Source organism: Daktulosphaira vitifoliae, unplaced genomic scaffold, assembly GCF_025091365.1.
Source record: "Daktulosphaira vitifoliae isolate Bord-2020 unplaced genomic scaffold, ASM2509136v1 Scaffold_5, whole genome shotgun sequence".
In the NCBI taxonomy this organism is placed as follows: domain Eukaryota; kingdom Metazoa; phylum Arthropoda; class Insecta; order Hemiptera; family Phylloxeridae; genus Daktulosphaira; species Daktulosphaira vitifoliae.
The window spans coordinates 30,326,960-30,348,133 of NW_026099576.1; the positions used below are offsets into that span (position 1 = coordinate 30,326,960).

The following is a 21,174-nucleotide window of genomic DNA, read 5'->3' on the forward strand; positions in this document are numbered from 1 at the left end:
TGCGTTTTATATTTCTGAATTAATCACTTGATGTTTAAGTTAGATTATAAAGTTGTATAAATCATTTATAAATTCCATAAATGAGATAGATTAATGTATGAATTTATTATTTTATCTAAATATAAATATTTTTATAACAATTTATAAATGGTAAGAAAAAATTTACATTAATCATCATCCTCTGTATGCTATTACTCGAATACATAATTACTTATGAGTTTTTGGTTTTATTCGGATGATTACATTTACATTGTAGCCTAAAATATATTGAGGTAATAAAAAAGTAGAGCCAGAAGAGATAGCTAAGAGATTAATGTTAACTGAAGAAGCGTTGAAAATTCAAGAGCTGCTTAAGAAGAATGTAGGAATTTCCATGCCATCCTAGAAAATAAAAGCACAATCATTGAAAACTAATTGGGATTTGTGTCAAAAAGGGTTCACCAAAAAAAAGTCACGGACTATGATACATTTGTCAATTAAACTCATAAAAATCGATTTAAAATATAAATAATATTAAAATGTTGTAAATTTCAGGTAGTTTCAGAAAAACGTTAAATAATAATTGTAATTTGCTACTGAAAATGCTAAATTTTTTTCACAAGTATTTCCATAATCTCAACTCGTACGATGCTCACATTTTAATATGTCTTTTTCTTTTTCCTCGTCTTAATCCCAACTACTTGGGGTCGGGGTATCCTAAACTTCCACGTGACACGATCTCTCACATCATCTACGCTTACATCTGCACTCTTCATATCACATTCAATAACATTCCTCCATCTCTTTTTTAACTCGGAAATGAGAGTGAATGAAAATCGACGATATTGTTAATTATCATCGATTACATGAATTATGAATCTTATAGCTATCTCTCCCAGTTCTGTACTTTTATAGTTTTGAAACATTTTAGGCTCGGTTCGAATATTATGCTTCTCCAACAATTCTTCGGATACAATACTTCCGCCACTTTCACCAAGTAACCGTAACTCATAGCAGTTTGTCACGTCCTTGTACTACACCTTATTTTTATTGGATTTGATCAATTATCTTTCAAAATTGGTGTCATTGCTTTTGTGTTTTGGTCCGATACTCAAACTTTAATTTTGCTACCTTTTCGAGAACTATGAATAACAATTATTTCGTCACAAATTTTTTTTTGTTTTTGAGTGTCCGATCTCCATATATTTTATGCTTCTCCAATATAAAATTATACCCAGTAAAGCAATTNACGGACTATGATACATTTGTCAATTAAACTCATAAAAATCGATTTAAAATATAAATAATATTAAAATGTTGTAAATTTCAGGTAGTTTCAGAAAAACGTTAAATAATAATTGTAATTTGCTACTGAAAATGCTAAATTTTTTTCGTTTGAGACAATTAATAAATCAATATGGTCGTTTCGTTCTTCAGCACATACTCTTAAAGGATAAATCAGATGCTTTGGTTTTATATTATTATGCTTGTCTTCCAATGGTATGCCGAAAACACTGACTGACGTACGTGAATTATTGCGATCGAATATTTTTTTATTTCAGAAATAGTCGTCGGAAATTTTAACTGTTTTCCAAAGACTTGTGTTCTGACCTACAAAGTGCTTATTACCTCGTGTCACCTTTTTTGCTAATGTAGCCCATTTAAAACATTGCTCGTCTTCTGTGGGCTAATTGCTACTTTTCTCATTTTAATATCATGTACCAAATATATAATATATAATATTTATATTAAATTATATAATACATAATCTATACATGATGCTCTCTACAGAAGCTGATATTTGTAAATTCCTAATAATAAGCACTATATACACGTAAACGAGTAACTACTGACTTTACCCGACTAGTTTTACTGTTGTTTTAGTAACCTGTTGTACGAAATATCTACGACACTATTAATTACATCGATTGCCTTAACGAAGACGTTTTAAATGTCCAATTTTTAAACTTGGTTTCATTATTTAGTACGCAATAAATCTCTAAAGTTTTAAAGAGGTTGAATTCTAACGACTCCCCTTTTTTCAAGACACTCTCATGTAATTACTGTCATTCGTAATCATTGTGCCTTTATCAGTTTACATCTAATGGCATTGCCATTTAGTACCAATAGTGTTTGGAAACCACTTACATTTTTCGTTCAACTCTTTTTCAATTTTCTATTATGTATCAAGCCTGAATGTTATCCATCAGTTAATATTGTAATTATTTTTTGACTGTAGTCGATGATTTTAGCTTTGATGCGAAGCTGAGAAAGTATTTATTATACTATGATGTGTTTTTTAGCTTCGATGCGAAGCTGAGAAGGTATTGATTTTACTAAGATGTGTTTATTTTTGTGTCTGTTACCACTTTTTCTCAGCTCTCACCGAACCAATTTCTTTCAATGATACGTCAAAAGATCATAAATTGTATCTAGTTGAAGACATTACCCTCAAAAATTGAAAAAAATTCCCTCGTTCCCCGTAAATGGGGGAAACCTCCAAAAAAATTACAAATTTAAAAATCGCTAATTTTCGAAATTTTTTCAATTTTTTTTACTTAAAAGTGCCATAACTTTTTCAAAATTGAACATATCAATATAATTCTTTTTTATATAGATGTGTAATATCATTATCTTTCGTTTGGTATATTTTTTTTTTATATCTGACCCTTTACCTGCCCAAAGGGGGGGATTCAAAATGACAACTTTTTCAGAAAAAATTTACTTTTTCAACTTAAATTTTGAAAGTGTTCCGGAAAGTCTGACACTTTTATATATATTTTAAATTAAAGCTAATGTAATTTACTTTATTATGCGAAAAAAAAATTTCGGACTTTATTTTATCTTCACGGTGAAAATGGCTACCGAATGCTATTATTGTGTGAAAATTCTCGATTTTATTTTTTACATTTTTAACTTTATAATGCTATGACATATTGAAAAGTGTATGGATCAACATTATTTTTTTATGAGAAATAATATTTTTTAATAATCCCTTTTTCATTCTACATACTTTATCTTAATTAGGATATTAATAATGAACTAGAAGATCATGTAGCTTTTGGAATAGTCCACCAATTTTTTAAAATTAAACACTATCAAAAGATTTGCATCGAAGCGTTTTTTTTTTATAGTGATTTTAATCACTGTCAGATATCATTATACTTGATCCAACTATGCTACGTCACCACTGTGCCGCGACCCCCCTGTGCTGGGTTTTTTATGTCTGTTGCCACTTTTTCTCAGCTCTCGCCGAATCGATTTCTTTCAACAATACGTCAAAAGATCACAAACCGTATATCATTAAAGATATTGCCCTTAAAAATTGAAAAAATTTCCCTCGTTCCCTGTAAATGTAAGTAATGTCCAAATAAATCTCGAAAGACTTTTATTTTCGATTTTATGTTTTTAACTTTAAATTGCTATAACTTTTTAAATATTTTATGTGTATCTCTTTTATCCGACATACTTTTTTTTTAAATCGTCGAAGTTGAACAAATGTATTAAATACTTAATAAATAAATTTTAATTTATTTAATATTTATTCATACATTACACTTATGTATCATTAAACTTATAACCGGACATAAATAAGGAAATAGGAGTTCATTTTGCTTAAGGAATAGTCCACCAATGTCTTAAAATTAAACATTAACCACAGATTTGCATCGAAGCGTTTCTTATGATAGTGATTTTATCACTGTCAGATATAATTTATACTTGTCCCAATTACACTACGTTCCCATTTTACCACAACCCCATTGTGCTACCGTTTAATGATTAAAACTGCCATGACATTTTTTTTCTTATATTATATTTAGCCAATTTTCATTGCGACTAATTTAAACGATTGAATTAAGCAACATATTGATTATTATATCTCTACCTACATGTAGGTAACAATATTTAAAAACATTTGTTTGGAAGTACTACATATTCAAACAAAAAATATATACCATTTGTTGTATAATTTTTTTGTTACTATGCATAAATAATTAATTTTAAATTTAAACTATTAATAAAACTAATCAATTTATTAAAAAAAATAACAAACATAGAAAGTAAGAAAGGAAATACTAGTTTTATGTAATTAATAATAAAAAATGTACAATTATATCTTAATACATGTACTAATGAGATCATTTAAAATTAACACATTAAAGATAAAAATAAACACAAATAAGAAAATTAAATGTCGAAACCCTTTGAAATATTTTTGCACTATGTCTTACACCACTTCATAACTTACTATAGTTCTTAATAACAAGTTACTTATATCTAATAACGAAAAAATTGTTTTTTTTTTTTAATAAAAAAAAAAGTATAGAAAATATCAATTAATAGCTAATAGATTTTATGGCAAATGTTTTCTTTAAAATCGACACATACAGGTATTTCAAATATGACTGACAACGCTTATAACTTTTGATACAATTATCATTTTGTTGAATTTTTTTTTTTTAATAATTATTGCGATATGGAACTCGGGCAAAGTATATGTACACCAGTACAAGTTGCATCCAACCTCACTACATACGTACTCTATGTGTTATAATAATTATAACTCAATGAGTACTTGTCTTAAAATTGTACTAACCCGTCAAAATGTTCATCAATCCATTAAAAACTGCAATTATTTATTCATCTTTTTATAGATGAACAAATGATTGTTACCTTTTTAAAATATACATATTAATTAATATCTCTACATTAAGTTGTCTTATTTTTCCAACAATTTTCAATTATACTGGTGGAATCAGCGAGTAGGGAACATACGGGATATCGTGTTGTGGTAACGCCGAATAACTTGCTGGTGACTGGACAGTGTCGTTGGACGCCGGCGTAGATTGCAAAAGTTCGGACATGAAGCTGATGTATGTGATGGCTAATCGCAAAGTTTCTATTCGTGACAAGCGTTTTTCATACGCAAACGTTGGTACTTTGCGCCTGAGCTTGTCGAACGCCTCGTTCAAATTGTACATGCGCCTGCGTTCACGTATATTGGCAGCGCGACGTTGTGCTAATGTAGCAACCCGACGTCTTATTTTCTTTGAAGTCGCCATTGAGGACTTCTGCAAGCTGCTTCTAAGAAAATATTGTATCATAAATTAAAGACACGTCCAAATAAAATTGAAAATAAGTTTATATAAATTGAAGTGCTTCAATCAGATAAGTCATTTTATACAGTGTCACTCTGTTACCCGGCGGCAATTGTGGAGGGCCCTCGGATATTTGTCAACTTTGACCACATGTATTATGTGGTATATAATTATATTAATTATTAATACCACAGGTCATTGGTACCTAATCCATAATATAAATCATGCTGAGCGGGAATATATAAAACATTATCGAAAACAATTAATTTATCAAATTTCATTTATTAAAAAATAATGCATTTTTTAATTCAAACTCATAAAAAAGTTTATTAAATAGATGCATCGATTTAATTAATTATTTAGAAGTTAAAAATAATATCCCTATATTATTATAATTGTATGCAACATAAAAATATTAAGTTTTACATACATGTTGAATAACTTTTCAAACGTTAATTACGAAAATTCTATATGGAAATATCCTATTGACAAGGATATGCTTAATTAATTGAAAGGCTTGGAATTTAAGGGATATGAGATTTTAGTTTTAAAAAAATTGAGTTTATAGTTTCTGTTTTTCATATAGAACTCTATAATGCTAACTTATACTTTGTTTAATTTATAATTATAGTGTGTACCTATAACTTAAATAAATATGAATAGTTAGGTGACGGTTTGGATATTTTTAAATCTTTAAATAAAAATAAACTTTTCTAAAAAAGTAGCTTATTTACAGACAGTGCAAAAAGTTTGAAACTCCCCATTGACATGACGATACCTTAAAACAGGGTTGACAAAAACAATGTACCCAAAAAAATCGACAGTCTATATTGACTAAATTCGAATAATTTTTTCAAAAACCCATATAAACTATTATGTTTTCATTAAACATAAAATTTTTTCATGTCTTATGGAAGCGTGAAGCTCTTTACCATTCTTTCTGAAAATTATCTAGTATCCTTCCATAACAAAATTAGAAAAAAACCCTGAAGCTAAAATGTTCCACTAAAAATAATACTTTATTGGAAAAGTTAGTATGGACATTTTTGTATCCTAAAAAATGTTAAATAATAAAAGAAATAAATTTCACTAAGTAATTTTATAAAAAAAAAATTTCCAGTACATTTAGTATAATAATTAAATAATAATAATAAGGGCAGTTTTGTCTATTTGCTTATTCCCAAATTTGAGCTATAAAATGTGTTTATCAATGTGAAAATATTCTCATAATTGAAAATTGTTTCATGAATGTCACTCGACTTTAAACACTTAATAATGTCTAATGCCTCTCTAAAAATTGTTTAACATTCAGCAAACTTTTAGTAATAACAGTAGTGGTACGCAATCATAAATTTAGTTGATAATTATTATTTTTATTTATAAATTCCTTTTATTGCTTAAATAATGCGCATTAATTTTCTTGCATTTTAACAAATGTTCGTACGAAATTTTAAACATTGAAATAATTAAAATTTTTATTGAGATTTCAATGTTACAATTTTATATTTTAATTTGTAAAAAAATGAGATGTCCGACTGTTAATTATTTATTTATCAATAAAATGTTTTGTAATATACAGTCAAAAATATGTGTGTATATTAATAACGAAAAATTTTTATAGTCTTGAATATGAATAAGATGTAAAAATTAAAAATTCATTGACACAAAAAGTTTATATTGACCAATATTATAATATTGACATATTACGGCTAGTAACTTGTGTCAGAAACTTTTAAATTTCGATTTTATATTATTATGAAAACATTTATAGTCTGATTAGTTGAATTGTACTATTATAGCAAATGTATGTATTATTTTCAATACCTTGGGATAGAATTTTGAGCAATGCCAGACTGTTGGGAATGATTATGCGCCATAGGCCACATTTGAGGTACTGCAGGTGAGTGTTGATGAATATGGTGATGGTGTAAATGATGGTGATGATGGTATAAATGATTGTCAGGCCAACAATCATCGTAACTTTGGCTGTCCTTTTATAAAAGTAAAGAGAAAAACGATATATTCAATCAACAATAATTTATAAAATATATTTATCATAGATTTCTGTGTATAAATCTAAGTTTTAATCATTGGCGGATGTTTTATCCAGGCGGATGGCGTAGGGAACTTGTATTTGCCTTAAACTATCGTCGTTTACTAAAATAAATGGAAAATGGTCTTAGGATGATAATAATGGCGACAAAAAATTGATACAGTAACTAAAAGTTTTTTTGCGCCCTCGCCCTCATGAAAAAATTCTGGATCCACGCCTGGTTTTAATATTGAATCACTTTTAATTCTATAAAGTAAGAATGTAATAAATGATTTCAATTAAGCCAAAAACTTTAATCACTAATCAAAATCACTATGATTTACTTATACAGACTCTATTAATACATTAATTATAAGACTATCGAAACAAACAATCAAATTACCTGATTTGAAATTTCTTTTCGTACATTAAGTATTTAGATAGAATTATTTACTTACGGTATTCACTATACTTGCATCCCAAGCAGTTCCATGGCCCGAAGGCATAAATCCGTTGCTCATCATACTGATGAAGAATCAAATATAAGAGAAAATGTATAGTGATTTTTGAGGAACTGCCTTGTTCCATTTTAACCAGATCATCGGATTGGCGCAGTCGTTAACCAATGAGAAAGGACGCAGGTGGTGAACAATTTACCGCCCTTCGGGATTTAATAAAACGAAAGCAACTAAATGTAGCTGATTATGTACATCAAATCTTATACACAATTTTATTATATATTTGTCTTAAAAAGAAATTTTGGATTAAAATGTAAAGTAGAAATCTTTTGAAAATATTCTGAAATTATATTATTTTGTAAATACTTGATTTTTATTTCTTTTAAACTTTTTAAACGAATAGTGAATACCACAAACATATAATTTATTTTAATTGTTATCATTATTGATTTCACTAATTATCAATGCCATAAAAATGAAAAGTTACAATGAAATAATCAATACTAATTTTTGTATATTTTACTTTTTGACTTCCGATCATTTTTTGAAATTCAAACATTGAAAATAAATAAATAATTATAATTTTTGTTAGTACTATCATAGTAAAATATAAAAACAATGCAATAAAGTAATTGTTTATTGTTAATTACTAGAATTATTCTAAAAAATTAATAATATTGAATTTTTCTTTTGTTTAGTATTTTTTATTTTTCGATTTATCAATTATTAAGTAATTTTTTGGTTAACCTATTATAAGGGTGTTAACTTTATTTATTTAAGAAATCATATACATGTTTTAATAAATTATTAAATGACAGAAAATGATCCAACTACAAAAATTACTTGGCAATAATAATTTTTTAACCAGAATTTCAAAAATTATCAATATTTTTAAATGTTATTTGGTCATGTCATTTTTATCATTAAACATTTTTCAGCTGTAATTCCTCCTCCTGCTTAAGTAAAGTATTCATAACTTTAAATACTAGTCCAAAAGTTACTATCAACTAACTATTATCTATTTTATAAGCTGGTTAAGAATGTATGTTTTTTATTAACAAATATAAAGTCGACACCTTTGTAAGATTAAGAGGTGAACCATAAAAGTACTAAATAATTGATACATCGATAAATATATATATAATAAATAAAAAATATTTCTAGAGTTGGTACCCATATAGACCTAAAAAATATTTAACTGCTTATAAATCAAGAAATAAATACTACTTAAATAAGCGAAAAAATAAATTTCAAAATTATTATTATTTTAGAAAAAATCTAAAGATCAACAAATTATATAAGTTATTTATAAATTATAATAAACAATTTTTTTATGGATAACTTGAGCTATAATCGAACCAGACCACGACCTAGATTGAAATTCAAATATTTTTAAGTTATAAAATTATGAGTAAACAAATTATTACATTTGTAGTAATTTTTGAAAATATTTATTTATTTTAATCCGTCGTTGTAAGTTTGAATATCATATGGCCATATGTACAAACAATAATTAAACTTTACAACACTGTTAACGCAGTTATAATGAAAAAAAATGAACACTAAAAATTTGTCCGAACACAATAGTACATATTGCTATTTATAATTTGCATTCTGAACACAGTCATATGCGCTGTATAAATAAAATTGTACAATTGTAATACTTAAGTATTAAAATAGTATAATCATATATGCTGGCGATTTTGTATTCCTCACTTTTATTTAAATAAATTAAAATGTAAATAAAAGACCTATCCTATTTTGAAAATAGTACGTAAAATGTGGGCAAGTATTAAATGAAATTAATGTATTTCATATTAATAAATTATTTAAGAAAAATTTAAACTCTTTGGTCAAATTTTGAATATTTTATTTAATAGCATTATTTGGGGTGCGGCTAGTGCCTTTATTTTTGGCTTATCAAATACTCTTACTAGTGCCAAATTCATATAATGTTAATTGTAATAAATACCCAGGGAGCTATTTATAGCTCTTGTATAACCCCCTTTTGCTATATCAGTGTTTCTGATTGTGCTATATTTTTTTCTAAGTGTGCTGGACATCAAATATCTATCAAAATGTATATACAAATTTTTATATCTGATTTTATTCCTAAAGAAATTATAGTTCCTTTAGAAATAAAATTAGAAATCAAATCAATTTCACATAATCTATATGTAAACTGGGACACAATTTATTCAAGATTCCTTTTTGGGAGCCAATATGAACGTGGTCTAGACATCAACTTTGAGGGTAATACTGGAGAAAATACTAACATTTACACGAGAATTAGAACATGTACTTTAAGGCTTGACAAGTGCAAATGAAGCTCTGGATATATTAACAAGAATTGTCGGCATTAGGCCTTTCAACTCCCATGCAATCATTATTTTGGCATCCTATAAAAAAATATATGACCTATTTTTTTTTTGAACTGACGAATAAAAAAAGTTTTCAGTTCTTGAAAATGATATCGAAGTAGGAATTTTCTTGCTGGAATACTGATCCTTTATATTTTGCTACTCTATGTCGATGATCACACTAAAAGCCTACTTTGTTAACAAGACCTAAGTTATTACAAAAATTCTATTAGCAGTAGGATGCATTTTTTTTTTTTTTTGTAAAATAATTACACATTTTTTATTGATAATTTTACTTTGATATTTCTGATACTAGTAAGATTTTAAATCCCTTACTAAAAATACATTAACATATGACAAAAAGATCATTAATGCCATCAATGCGCGTAGTTCTTCTGTTAAAATTTCCAAAATTTTACGGAGATCTTATGGGTCATTTTAAACTATTTTCTTATGTTTTAAGCATGTTTTTTTTACAATCGTTGTAATACGTGAGGCTTAATATATATGTTATTATGCAATCTAAGTTTTAGAGTAGATATTTCAATATTATTTCAAAATTGGATTCCACGTTTAAATTCGTGCAAGAATTGTCTATTTTAAAACAATAATTAGGATATATCTGTTCATTGTCTCATTTTAAATTTAGATAAATAATAAATACTATTTAATTGTTAATAAAAATTGTATATCATATGATAAATTCTACGGCATAATTGATATTTTATCGATAATAACCTCTAATTTTATTATATTTATTATTGTTTCATTGACGAAGAAGCCATTTTATGAGTAAATAAAAATGATTTAAGATAAAAATTTGAAATAATATATTATAATTCAGTTATTTTAAATGTATAATATATTATTTATCTAAAACACTTATGTCCATCACTACTGTGAATTACTTTTTTTTTTATTAACAGTGCATTGATATCAATATTCTTTTTACGTGTTTAGCAACCGAAGTCATGTTTGTTTTATACTTAATATCATGAAACAACAACGTGATTATTAAGCGAATGTCTCTTAAATCTTGAACTCTTATATCATAAGATTTTATTATTGTTATTAATCCCTCAATTTAATCATAATATTTATTTATAACGCGTTGTTTTTAGTAATGTTAAAATTATTATAAGTTATCACAAATTGTAGCCGTGTGTGTTAATTGGTGACAAAATAAATCTTTTACTATTAAAATGGTTTATTAATAATGGCAGTTTTTTATTTTAATTTAAATTTACATATGAACTCATAAAAATGTTATAAATATTAAATTAAATTGTTCACAATTTTTTCCCCGTTAGCTAAACTATACTTAAAAAGTAAATTATAATATAACACATTTCAACAAAATATTTTATTGTTATGCTTTTGATCTTTTCATATACTCTATTTATACTCAAACAGCTAAGAACATAATTTCATTAGTTATGCCATCATCATACGCGTGTCGAAACGCACGTCAAATTTAATAAATATTTTAGGTCTTTGCCCAACATTTATGATTGTTAGCCCCAATACATTTATTTTGATTTGTTCGCAATGACACACTGCAGCAGCCCCTCCGTTTAACCGCGTGTTATGATACGATTAGCATTGCACCCCTAGTTGACTTTCGAATAGCATCTGCTGCTCGCCGCATCCTCTCCACTTTGCTCTCTAGTCAAGTGTATTATACGAATATCCCTCCTATTGTTATTAGTATTTTTACGCAATATTAACTAATTTGCATCGATATCAAAACACGAACCATACAAAAAGTATTATGAATGTGTTCCACTTAGCTTTTAGCTGTCGGAATTTACTGCGATATAATCATGACATTATCAGATATTTTGCCCTAATAGTGTGTTTTAAATAACAAATATTGTTTAATAGATAACAAATACGCAATACAAATATTAACCCGTCGTTTTTATTTCTTAAAAGTCGTACATACATATCACGTAATGAAAATTTGATGCATATCATTTGCAATCTTCGGACAGCTGTAAACTCTTTAATCGCATATACATTAAGGTTATGATTATTTTATTTTATTAGAAAATCGAGTAAAAAAGTGTCGTCAACAAAAATGACACATTATACACAGCTAATATCTATGCGGCTTGCACACAATGTGGACACATGAATTCCCCTCTAACTTGCCTTTGTTGCTTTTGTGTAGCTTTTATTAATTTTATTAAACAGTACAATGAACCATGATTTACAAATGGACATTTAGTTAAGCGTAACATAATTGTTATATATCCGTGAAAACAATAAATATTTATAATGGTTATAAAACTTTTTTTATTAAATATGATTATCACAAAATTGTCAATCTTATTTCGATTAATAAAACTAAATATAGCTCTATAGAATACGTAAATTTTGAATTGTTTCATTTGAATTTGAACGTATAACATTCATATAAATATCGAATTGAAATCTTACACAAAAAATTCCGGAGTTTTCAAATGTATTTGTACCTCATAACTTTGAAATTTTTACTACTATTATCGTGTATTAAAATTAAATAAGAGATTAATTGTAATGATGATATTTTCACTAAATTCTTATTTAAATTTTTTAATCAACAGCAGTAGTGTAACCAGAATTCTTTTTCGGCGGGGTTATAACTATGTTTTATAAGAAAAGATATTTAAAATGAACAGAATAAGAAAACGAAAAATTAAAACAATTGTAATTTAAGAATTTCTTCNACAGAATAAGAAAACGAAAAATTAAAACAATTGTAATTCAAGAATTTATTTCATTTCGAGTGGGAACATACACTATAATAGTACAGCTGGTTTTGCCACTGATCAACAAAATTAGATGTATATGAAAATTTTGTTAACTCTATCAATCTTATTTTATAGAGTAAATATTTTTATTTAAGTCAGATAGTATTCACAAAAAAAAACGGTTAATCTATTCTAATGATTAGTAACAGCAATTTTTGTGAATAATATTACCGGGATATTAATTATACATTTATCAATAGCAGTACAAAATTTGTAAGTAGTTTAAACAAAGAAAAATAAGGATAAAATAATCTTGGAATTTATATTTAATAATTAAAAATAATAATATAAATTGTTAATGTATCAACTTGCACAATTACCAACTTTGTACTTTGTTAATAATAAGCCTTTTGTAAATTAGATAAAACAATTGAAACGCCTGCAACCAATACCAACCAATGAAACAAAGCTATAGTTGTATAGTGTTATGTAACTATCTAATAGTTGATTAATATGTTTAAAGTATTTAAGGCACGCCAGGTATTCAAAAAGTAATTTTTTTTCAAATAGAGTTGTACCTATAAATTTTCTATTATTTTTATGAAAATACTTGTTCAGAAATTTAATCGAAAGCAATTGACTATTTTTTGTAAAATAACTGTCTTTTAACTGTCCACTTAAAATAAAACATTTATCTACGTATTGGATGTGATAAAAAATTTGCAAATAATTACATATTTAATAGTGTATATTAGTTGAAGATATATTTTCAAAGAATATGCATTATCAAAAAAGTATTTATAAATATTTCAATAGCGTCTTCAGGGTTTTGTTTTAAGGGATTACGCATAAATATTTTTTTACTACGCTTTCCAAAAAATCTAATCAACAAATATTCCTAGACACCACTATAGTAATACTAAAGCTCTTAAAATATTAAATTCAAGATAATTTAAAAATATTTAGATTAAAATAGTATAAAAACATAAAATATTAATTAAATATTTTTTTAATACTCTAATTATGTTAAAATTACAATATTATAAATTGAATTAATAAATAATATGTTAAAAATGTTATAGGAATAATTTAATAAAATATTATGACTTAAAAATTATTTTACTATTTTAATTTGATTAGAAAAGAAAATATTTAAAACTTAATTCTAGTAAAATTTGTTAAAAATAATACTTAATATTTATTAATAAACCCGCAACTTGTTTCATAACTCAAAAGACCTTTTTTTATTCATATTACTTCATTTTTTGAGATAAAAATTGTGGTAGATGGAATGGGAGCGGTGATGCCATGGCCCTTGTGATCTCCTTAGTTACGCTTTGATAACCCCTATAAATTATAAAATGTTTTGTTTTATAAAAAAATAAAAAAAAATGAAATTAGTAAAAATCGCTCTTAGCTTTATCTATTTTCTGGTAACAGATTTACTTCTTCTGAAAAATAAATAAAATCCTAACACAGTAGGGGCGCAACATTGTCGGGATAAGTCTAGATGATATCTGACAATGATTTAAATCACTATCATAAAAAACTATTCTATGTAAATTTATAGGTAGTGTTTAATTTTTAGAAGGATTTGTTGATTATTATAAAAGCAACATCAACTTTTATTTCCTGATTACAAATTGTATTATTTATAAATACAATATATGTATAAAATACCTATTATAGTAATTAAATTTAGTATGTAATAGATATTTAATAATTTAGTATTCTAGTTTTTACGGAGAAATTATAAATTATTATATAGTTGTTGTATATTTCGTATGGGAAACGTGTATCAAAATTGTATTTATTAAAGAAAAGAAAGTTAACTTTCTAAATTCGATTATTCTAACCTTCGTTAGTTAATTATTATTTCAGTTATGAAATTAACTTTGTAATTCATCATAAGTCATTGGTAACTAGAACATTTTTTTTTTGGAAAGACAGCCCTCTTTCTTTTAATATGCTTATTAGATTAAAATTACCAACCCTTTATATATGACTATACTGTTTGACATAAATAATTGAAAAAATTGAAGTAAAAAATTATAATAACATCAAAAACCATATTTTTTTACTCATAAATAACATGTTTTGTTTAACTTCGGGAACCGTTTATATATAGACGATAAGTCGTCAGATTTTCAAAAAATTTATGAAAAACAAAAAGGGAAATATCTAAGGGTATTATATAATATTTTTTTTATAATAACCTTAGATATTTCCCTTTTTTTTGAGAGTAATGTCTTCAACTGGATGCAATTTGTGATCTTTTGAGGTATCGTTGAAAAAAATCGGCGAGAGCTGAGAAAAAGTGGCGATAGACTTATAAAAAAAAAAAAACAATAATAATAAACACATCATAGTAAAATTAACCATAATTAAATTTTAGCTTTTCAACTTCTCGTCGAAACTAAAATGTTATGTATGTCACCCAGTGGCGTGTTTACGGGAGTTTATAGAGTCCGTACCCCCCCCAATGGATATAAAATCATAGTAGAGGGCATAGTGGAAGGTTCAATCACCTCACTCTAAGTTTTAAAAGCTATCTGGATCCCCAATACAAAATTGCTATATACGCCACTGAATGTCACAATTATTGTGCTCTTATTCTTATGAATGTATCAATTATAATGTTTACATTATTATATGTATAATTTCTTTCGACTTTTTTTATAATAAAATAAATATATTAACAGAAGTTAATAACACGTTATCTTATTTGCCAAATAATTTCGAGAACGAAATTGATAAAGTAAATATATAGGTAGTGATTCCTTATGAAGTGTTTTGTTTAAGCTCATAAGTTCACAAAAATCACGTGTTATTATTTTGATGTGTAATTGAAAATGAATGTAAGCAATTGATACTGCATCACACCATGCACGTCAATAGAAACCGTGATAATTGAGTAATATTTATGTGTATTACAAATACAATTGTGTGGGTCATAAACACCTTTTTCATGACTAATGCATATCATTTTTTATAATCTAACGAACCGCCAATGTTTACCGAACACAAATATTTAAATCAAAAGAATTGTTTACATTTTACAAGGCTAAGTTATATTATTTTACACACAGCATAATATATTTTATTAGAAATTATGGTACACTATAGTTTGTCTACGAAAGAAAATGGGTAATCATTATATACAGAATCTGCTATAGAAGATAGTATACTTCTATTAATGTACAAATTATCATTTCCTTTCACATGAGCACCTTACCTTGTTTAAATTGCATTTTATACATAAAACGGTACTTTTTTACGTGGGCATTAAGTAGTATTGTTTATTATAATAGCAAATTTATAATATGCATATCAATGTATCAAGATTAATGTTGTTTTGAATATAATCAAAACAAAATAATAATTTATTATTAAGACATAAATGGTTAAACTAAAATTATTTAGGTACAAAAAATTGTTATTATGAGAGCCGTCCCGAAGAATTTTTAGCGTTCTTATTAGCTAATATTTTATAATTTTAGTCAATTTTTAAACATTACAAAAATGTATCATGATTAAAAAAATTCTTCTAATTAACTAATTACTTTTTTAGTAAATAAAGGTATTCAGAATTCCTCCAAACACTTCTGATTCATAATTTAAACTAGGATTCTAAAGTGAATTATAACACATGTTAAATTATAGTTTTTAGGAGCTTTATATTATATATATATAAGTAAATTTTCAACCGCGTGAAGTTGTGTAATTAAACTTAAACGTATTAATTTTAAGATAATTTTTTTTTAATTTTAGTGCGAAAATGTCAATATATACATTAATAGTTGTAGCTAATTTAAAAACAGTAACAAATTTTTTATTATTTTTTCTAAGTTCTTTCTAGAAATTAATATTAAATTTAATAAAGCTGAATTAATAAAATAAAACCTTGAATCAATTAGTAAAGCATATTTCACATTAAATTAAAGTTAAAATGTTTAGAAAATGCATTCTTAAGACAATGTGGTCAAAGTTTATATCCACAAGAATATTATGTAAACAAACTTAAGTAAATTTTATATCATGGCAAGTGAGCAATGACAACAATAAAAATAATTAAACCGTAAAGTTTGAACGAAGGTCATTTTTAATTATAACTGTAGAACTAATTCAAAATGCTTGCTCTTTATTAATTACCAACAATTGTTATTCGCATAAAATGCTAAATTGTCGAGTTAATTGTTCAGATAAACATACTTATAAAATGTCAATTAAGTAATCATTTTATTTTTTTTTTTTTTATGTGTTTAGTTTTGTCATATTCTTGTCAAGTTTAGAAAAATTTTATTTAAAAAAAAATAAAAATTAATTTTTAAGAAATGGGGCGAACCCAAAGCTTAGGACATTTATCTAAAAGTTTGTAGACGATGTGTATACGATTAATTTAGTTGGTAGTATAAGGTTCTCTATCTTAGAGTAGTTGTGTAGCAAAACAATTTTTTTGAAGGGTTGACAAAATATATTTAATTATTTCATAAGCCATTAGTGGCCTGTAATATTATTGTGGACTGTTCTACTAGTTAAAGTAATTTAGTCGGCAAATTTATCAAAAACAGTAGGCAAAATTTACTCTCCATATTTTTTAAAAATTATATCTTGGTAATTTTATAGCTAAAATAGATAAAACTCAGATCGATTATAAAAGTAATACACACAAAAACATGATTTGGCCAAGTTTTTATAAAAACTCAGTATCGAAAGAAACGATTTTTTTAAATTATATTGTAGCGTTTTTGCAATAACAAATTCATATATATGAATTTGTAAGAGATATATAAAAATATTTTTAATTTATAAAGTATTTAATAATTATTAAAACAAATTAAATTATCAATTAGCAGTGAATAACTTCTTTTCTTTATTTAAATATTTTTAAGAGAGGGTCAAAACTAAAACCACTTTACGTATTCTATTCCATGTAGGATTCTTACACGATAGGGCTTAACCATCATAGGGATCAAATGTCCGTCGATCGGTCAAATAAGAAAAATAAATGGTGTGATAAGTATTATATACAATGTTATTAGTGCTATAACTCTTCGAATATTCTTGATCCATAATTTATTTTTTAATATTCGTAAGCAGATTAAAAAAAAAATCCCCTAAACAAAAAATTAAAAATTGTGTTGGAATTAAACTGTATTTATGTCCACAAAGGATTAACAAAAACGTTATATTTAATACAGTCGTCTTAAACCAATGGAACGCAGTAAAAAATAAGTGTATTTTTTTTTAATTCTATATAATTAATTTTGTTGACTATAGTTTTTGAACTATGTAAATTTAAAAGTACTTTCACTAATGTAATAGATTGTTATTCTAAAAGTTCTATCGTAGTAATCGGTTCTACAAAAAACTAGATAAAACCGTCAAAAAAATATATAACATTTTTTTTGTCGATATGTTTTTGTGATCCTACACCATTGATATATACTAAATAAAACTATAAATTTGTTAGATTGAAATTTTAATAGTATATATAAAATAAATAACTTTTGTGGAATATCGATGGCTACACTGTCGCGTTTTCATACCTACATATATATCTGTGCTTATTCTATGTAATTTAATTTTATTTGCCCAGCTGTTATCAACAAAATTCGCTAAACTTAATCGACTTATTGTAATGAGTCATCATTTTCTTAGGTTGTCCTATTTATAAATATACTGTACGATATTTATAATATTTTTGTGTAAAATGGAGAACTTACAGTTTTTCCATATATTTCTCCATAATTTTTATATTTAATGTATTATTTTCAAGACCTATTTAATTTATTAAACTAAATAGTCAGATTGTGTTGTCCAATAATTTTTTTGACGTGTGTTTATTTGTGCGTGTGTGTCTAGTGCGGACGCAATAGTGTAATTTGTCGTTGCCACGTGAATAACGGTACGGTACTATGTTATCCCTCCAAGAACGTGTTGCTGCCGTTGTTATATTACAATATAATTGTTACTGTTGGACTTCAAGTATTATGTTATCGTCATTGTCGTCTCGCGTTTGTTGTTAATAGCTATTCAAGTGTTTTTGATAAACCTTTACGCGACTACAGTGCGCAATATTTATTTTTTTTTACTCGTTTGATTTTTAAGTGGGAATTCCAAACCAGTCCCCCCTATAAAGCCCAAACGGTGTAAAGTATATAAATATTTTCCGTCCGCTGTTACTTGCATAGTGTAAATTTATTTAAAAGTGTAATCAGCCTAAAGAGTAGAAGATATTTTTCAAGTCTTGGGTTTTCATTGTATGGGTAAGATAGCATTTTTAATATATGATATAATTTAAGTTGAATTAAAAAAAATTTTTTTCTTTCTTTCATATTTTAATTTTCTAATTGTTTTGATTCTTAAATTTATTTAATTTAATCTGTAATGTACTAATTTTATATATTAATCATTATTAGTACTAGTACTTTCACTTATTATTACAAATAATAAGGTAATACGTTAATAGATAATATAAATAATAAGGTAATATGTGCAGTTATTTTAGCTTTTTTATCAATAAAAAATTGTTTTGATTTTTAAAATAATTTTTTGTTTTTAATAATTAGCCAAATTATTCACTTTATATATTTACCAAATATTAAATTTTTATTTAACTGTAAAAGGTACTAAATCAATTTTAAAAAGGGTGCCAATCAAAAAATGGCTTATAACTGGCTAATTTAAATAACATTAGTTCTTCTAGGAAAGTAAAAGTGTCAATAACTATATTTTTTTTATCATTTTGTAAAAAACCAATAATTAAAAAAGTAGTATCAATCCTATATAAATTATGATAGCAAAATTTAAAATACAGCAATATTTTTATTGATAGGAATTACTGAAACATTTTCAACCATAACAACAGATTTAATACACTGATCTAAGATTGTATTTTTTCTTAAGGTACCAATAACTACCCTTTACTCTATAATTATCAGAAAGTTAATTAAGTTTTTGTTGCTTTTGATGTAATATATTTACAATATTTTATTTATTACCTTAAAAATTTCAATTTATCAGATTTCATTTTATAAAAATATCTATAATTTTAAAGGGATGTCATTTACTTCTAAAATACGCTCCTTAAAATGTGCTGCTTGGAACTTTTGACCCTTTATATATATCATTGACAATTGTATTGTAACATGATTCAGTGAGTTATTGTCTAAATAATTATTTTAATCTGTTCTTAATTTATTATCTGGCTAAATTATTTTGATATTTAATTGATACTAATTTCTATGAAATAGTTTTAATAAACTTAAAGCCATTTAAATTATTTTTTTCTCAAATTTTATTTAAATGTATAAACTAAGGTTAATAACTTCTAGAATTTGTTTTTTTTTTTTTTTTTTTTTTTTTTTAAGGTCTTTGAGATAACTATAAATTATAATGTTGTTTCAGAAAACCAATAAGCTAATTATTAAATTTTATGTTTCAAATTTTAAAAATTTAAATACTATTTTAATTATTTTATGTTTAAGTGCTATTTTAATACCATAATAGAAGAAAAGTTTTTGGAATTAAAGTATATACAATTTTTTTTTTGTTACTATTGTTACAAGAAAAAATTTCTAAAATAAATCATGTATCCCTAGTACCTTCACAAATATAGCACATAGTAATCTGAAATCAATTGGCTTGCCTCAACTTATATATTCAAGACAAAATAAATCTTGAAGTTTTATAATCCATTTTATTTTAATATCAGTTTTTAAATTTCTTTTAATTTTGGGATATGAATAAGAGTAAAATTTTAAAATTATAACATTTTTATGTAGCATATAGAAATGTATGAGTTTTAAGATTAAAGACTATTTTTTCTCCACTATATGTTTGGATTATCTCAGTAAAAATTTTATAAATAAATGGTTTGCGAAGAGATGCAAAAAAAAATGTTGGATATCAAAGACTAATATATGACTTAGTATGTATATTATGATTAAGACTTGATCATTGCCCTTAATCTTAATACAATTTTTGTCTTTCTATAAAATAATACATTTAATTGTATTAATAGTGTAGTTTTTGGTTAATTTTTAAAATAAAATTGCTAACTTTTTACAAATTAAAAGTCGACATATTTTTTACATATATTAGTCTTTTTAATGCATATTTAAGCAAAAAAGATAATATTTTTAAATAATTATTGCTTGAAATAACACTTTTTAGTACTTCTAGTTATTATACCTAGTAATAATTATTTGATAAGGATTATTTAATCCCAAATTAGTCTTGAATGTTTGTACTCATATTATTACTAAACTATTTCTTTTGACCTAAAATTACATATTTCATATTTATTGATATGTATATTCTTAGTTTTTGAAAATTCAATATTTGAAGTGTATTTGATCTCAGAATATTATATGTTTTAATTATTTTTATAATGTTGAAATTGAAAAAAAATTGATTATTTTATATTTTTTAAACTTAATGTTGTACCTAAAAATTAAGAAAAAAAAATATGGTTAAATATAAATGTATTTTTCAGAGCGTGAGAAA

The 21,174-nt window shown here is 25.3% G+C and overlaps 1 protein-coding gene across 1 annotated transcript; it reads right to left on the minus strand.

Annotated features, from left to right (window-relative positions):
- Positions 1-3,988: 3,988 nt before the first annotated feature.
- On the minus strand, positions 3,989-7,765 carry LOC126907130 (protein Fer3-like). Its single transcript, XM_050688217.1, has 3 exons — positions 7,569-7,765; positions 6,903-7,069; positions 3,989-5,064 (listed from the first exon to the last, which is right to left on the minus strand). The coding sequence occupies exons 1-3, from the start codon at positions 7,632-7,634 to the stop codon at positions 4,722-4,724; spliced, it is 576 nt and encodes a 191-aa protein (XP_050544174.1). The 5' UTR covers positions 7,635-7,765; the 3' UTR covers positions 3,989-4,721.
- Positions 7,766-21,174: the final 13,409 nt, after the last annotated feature.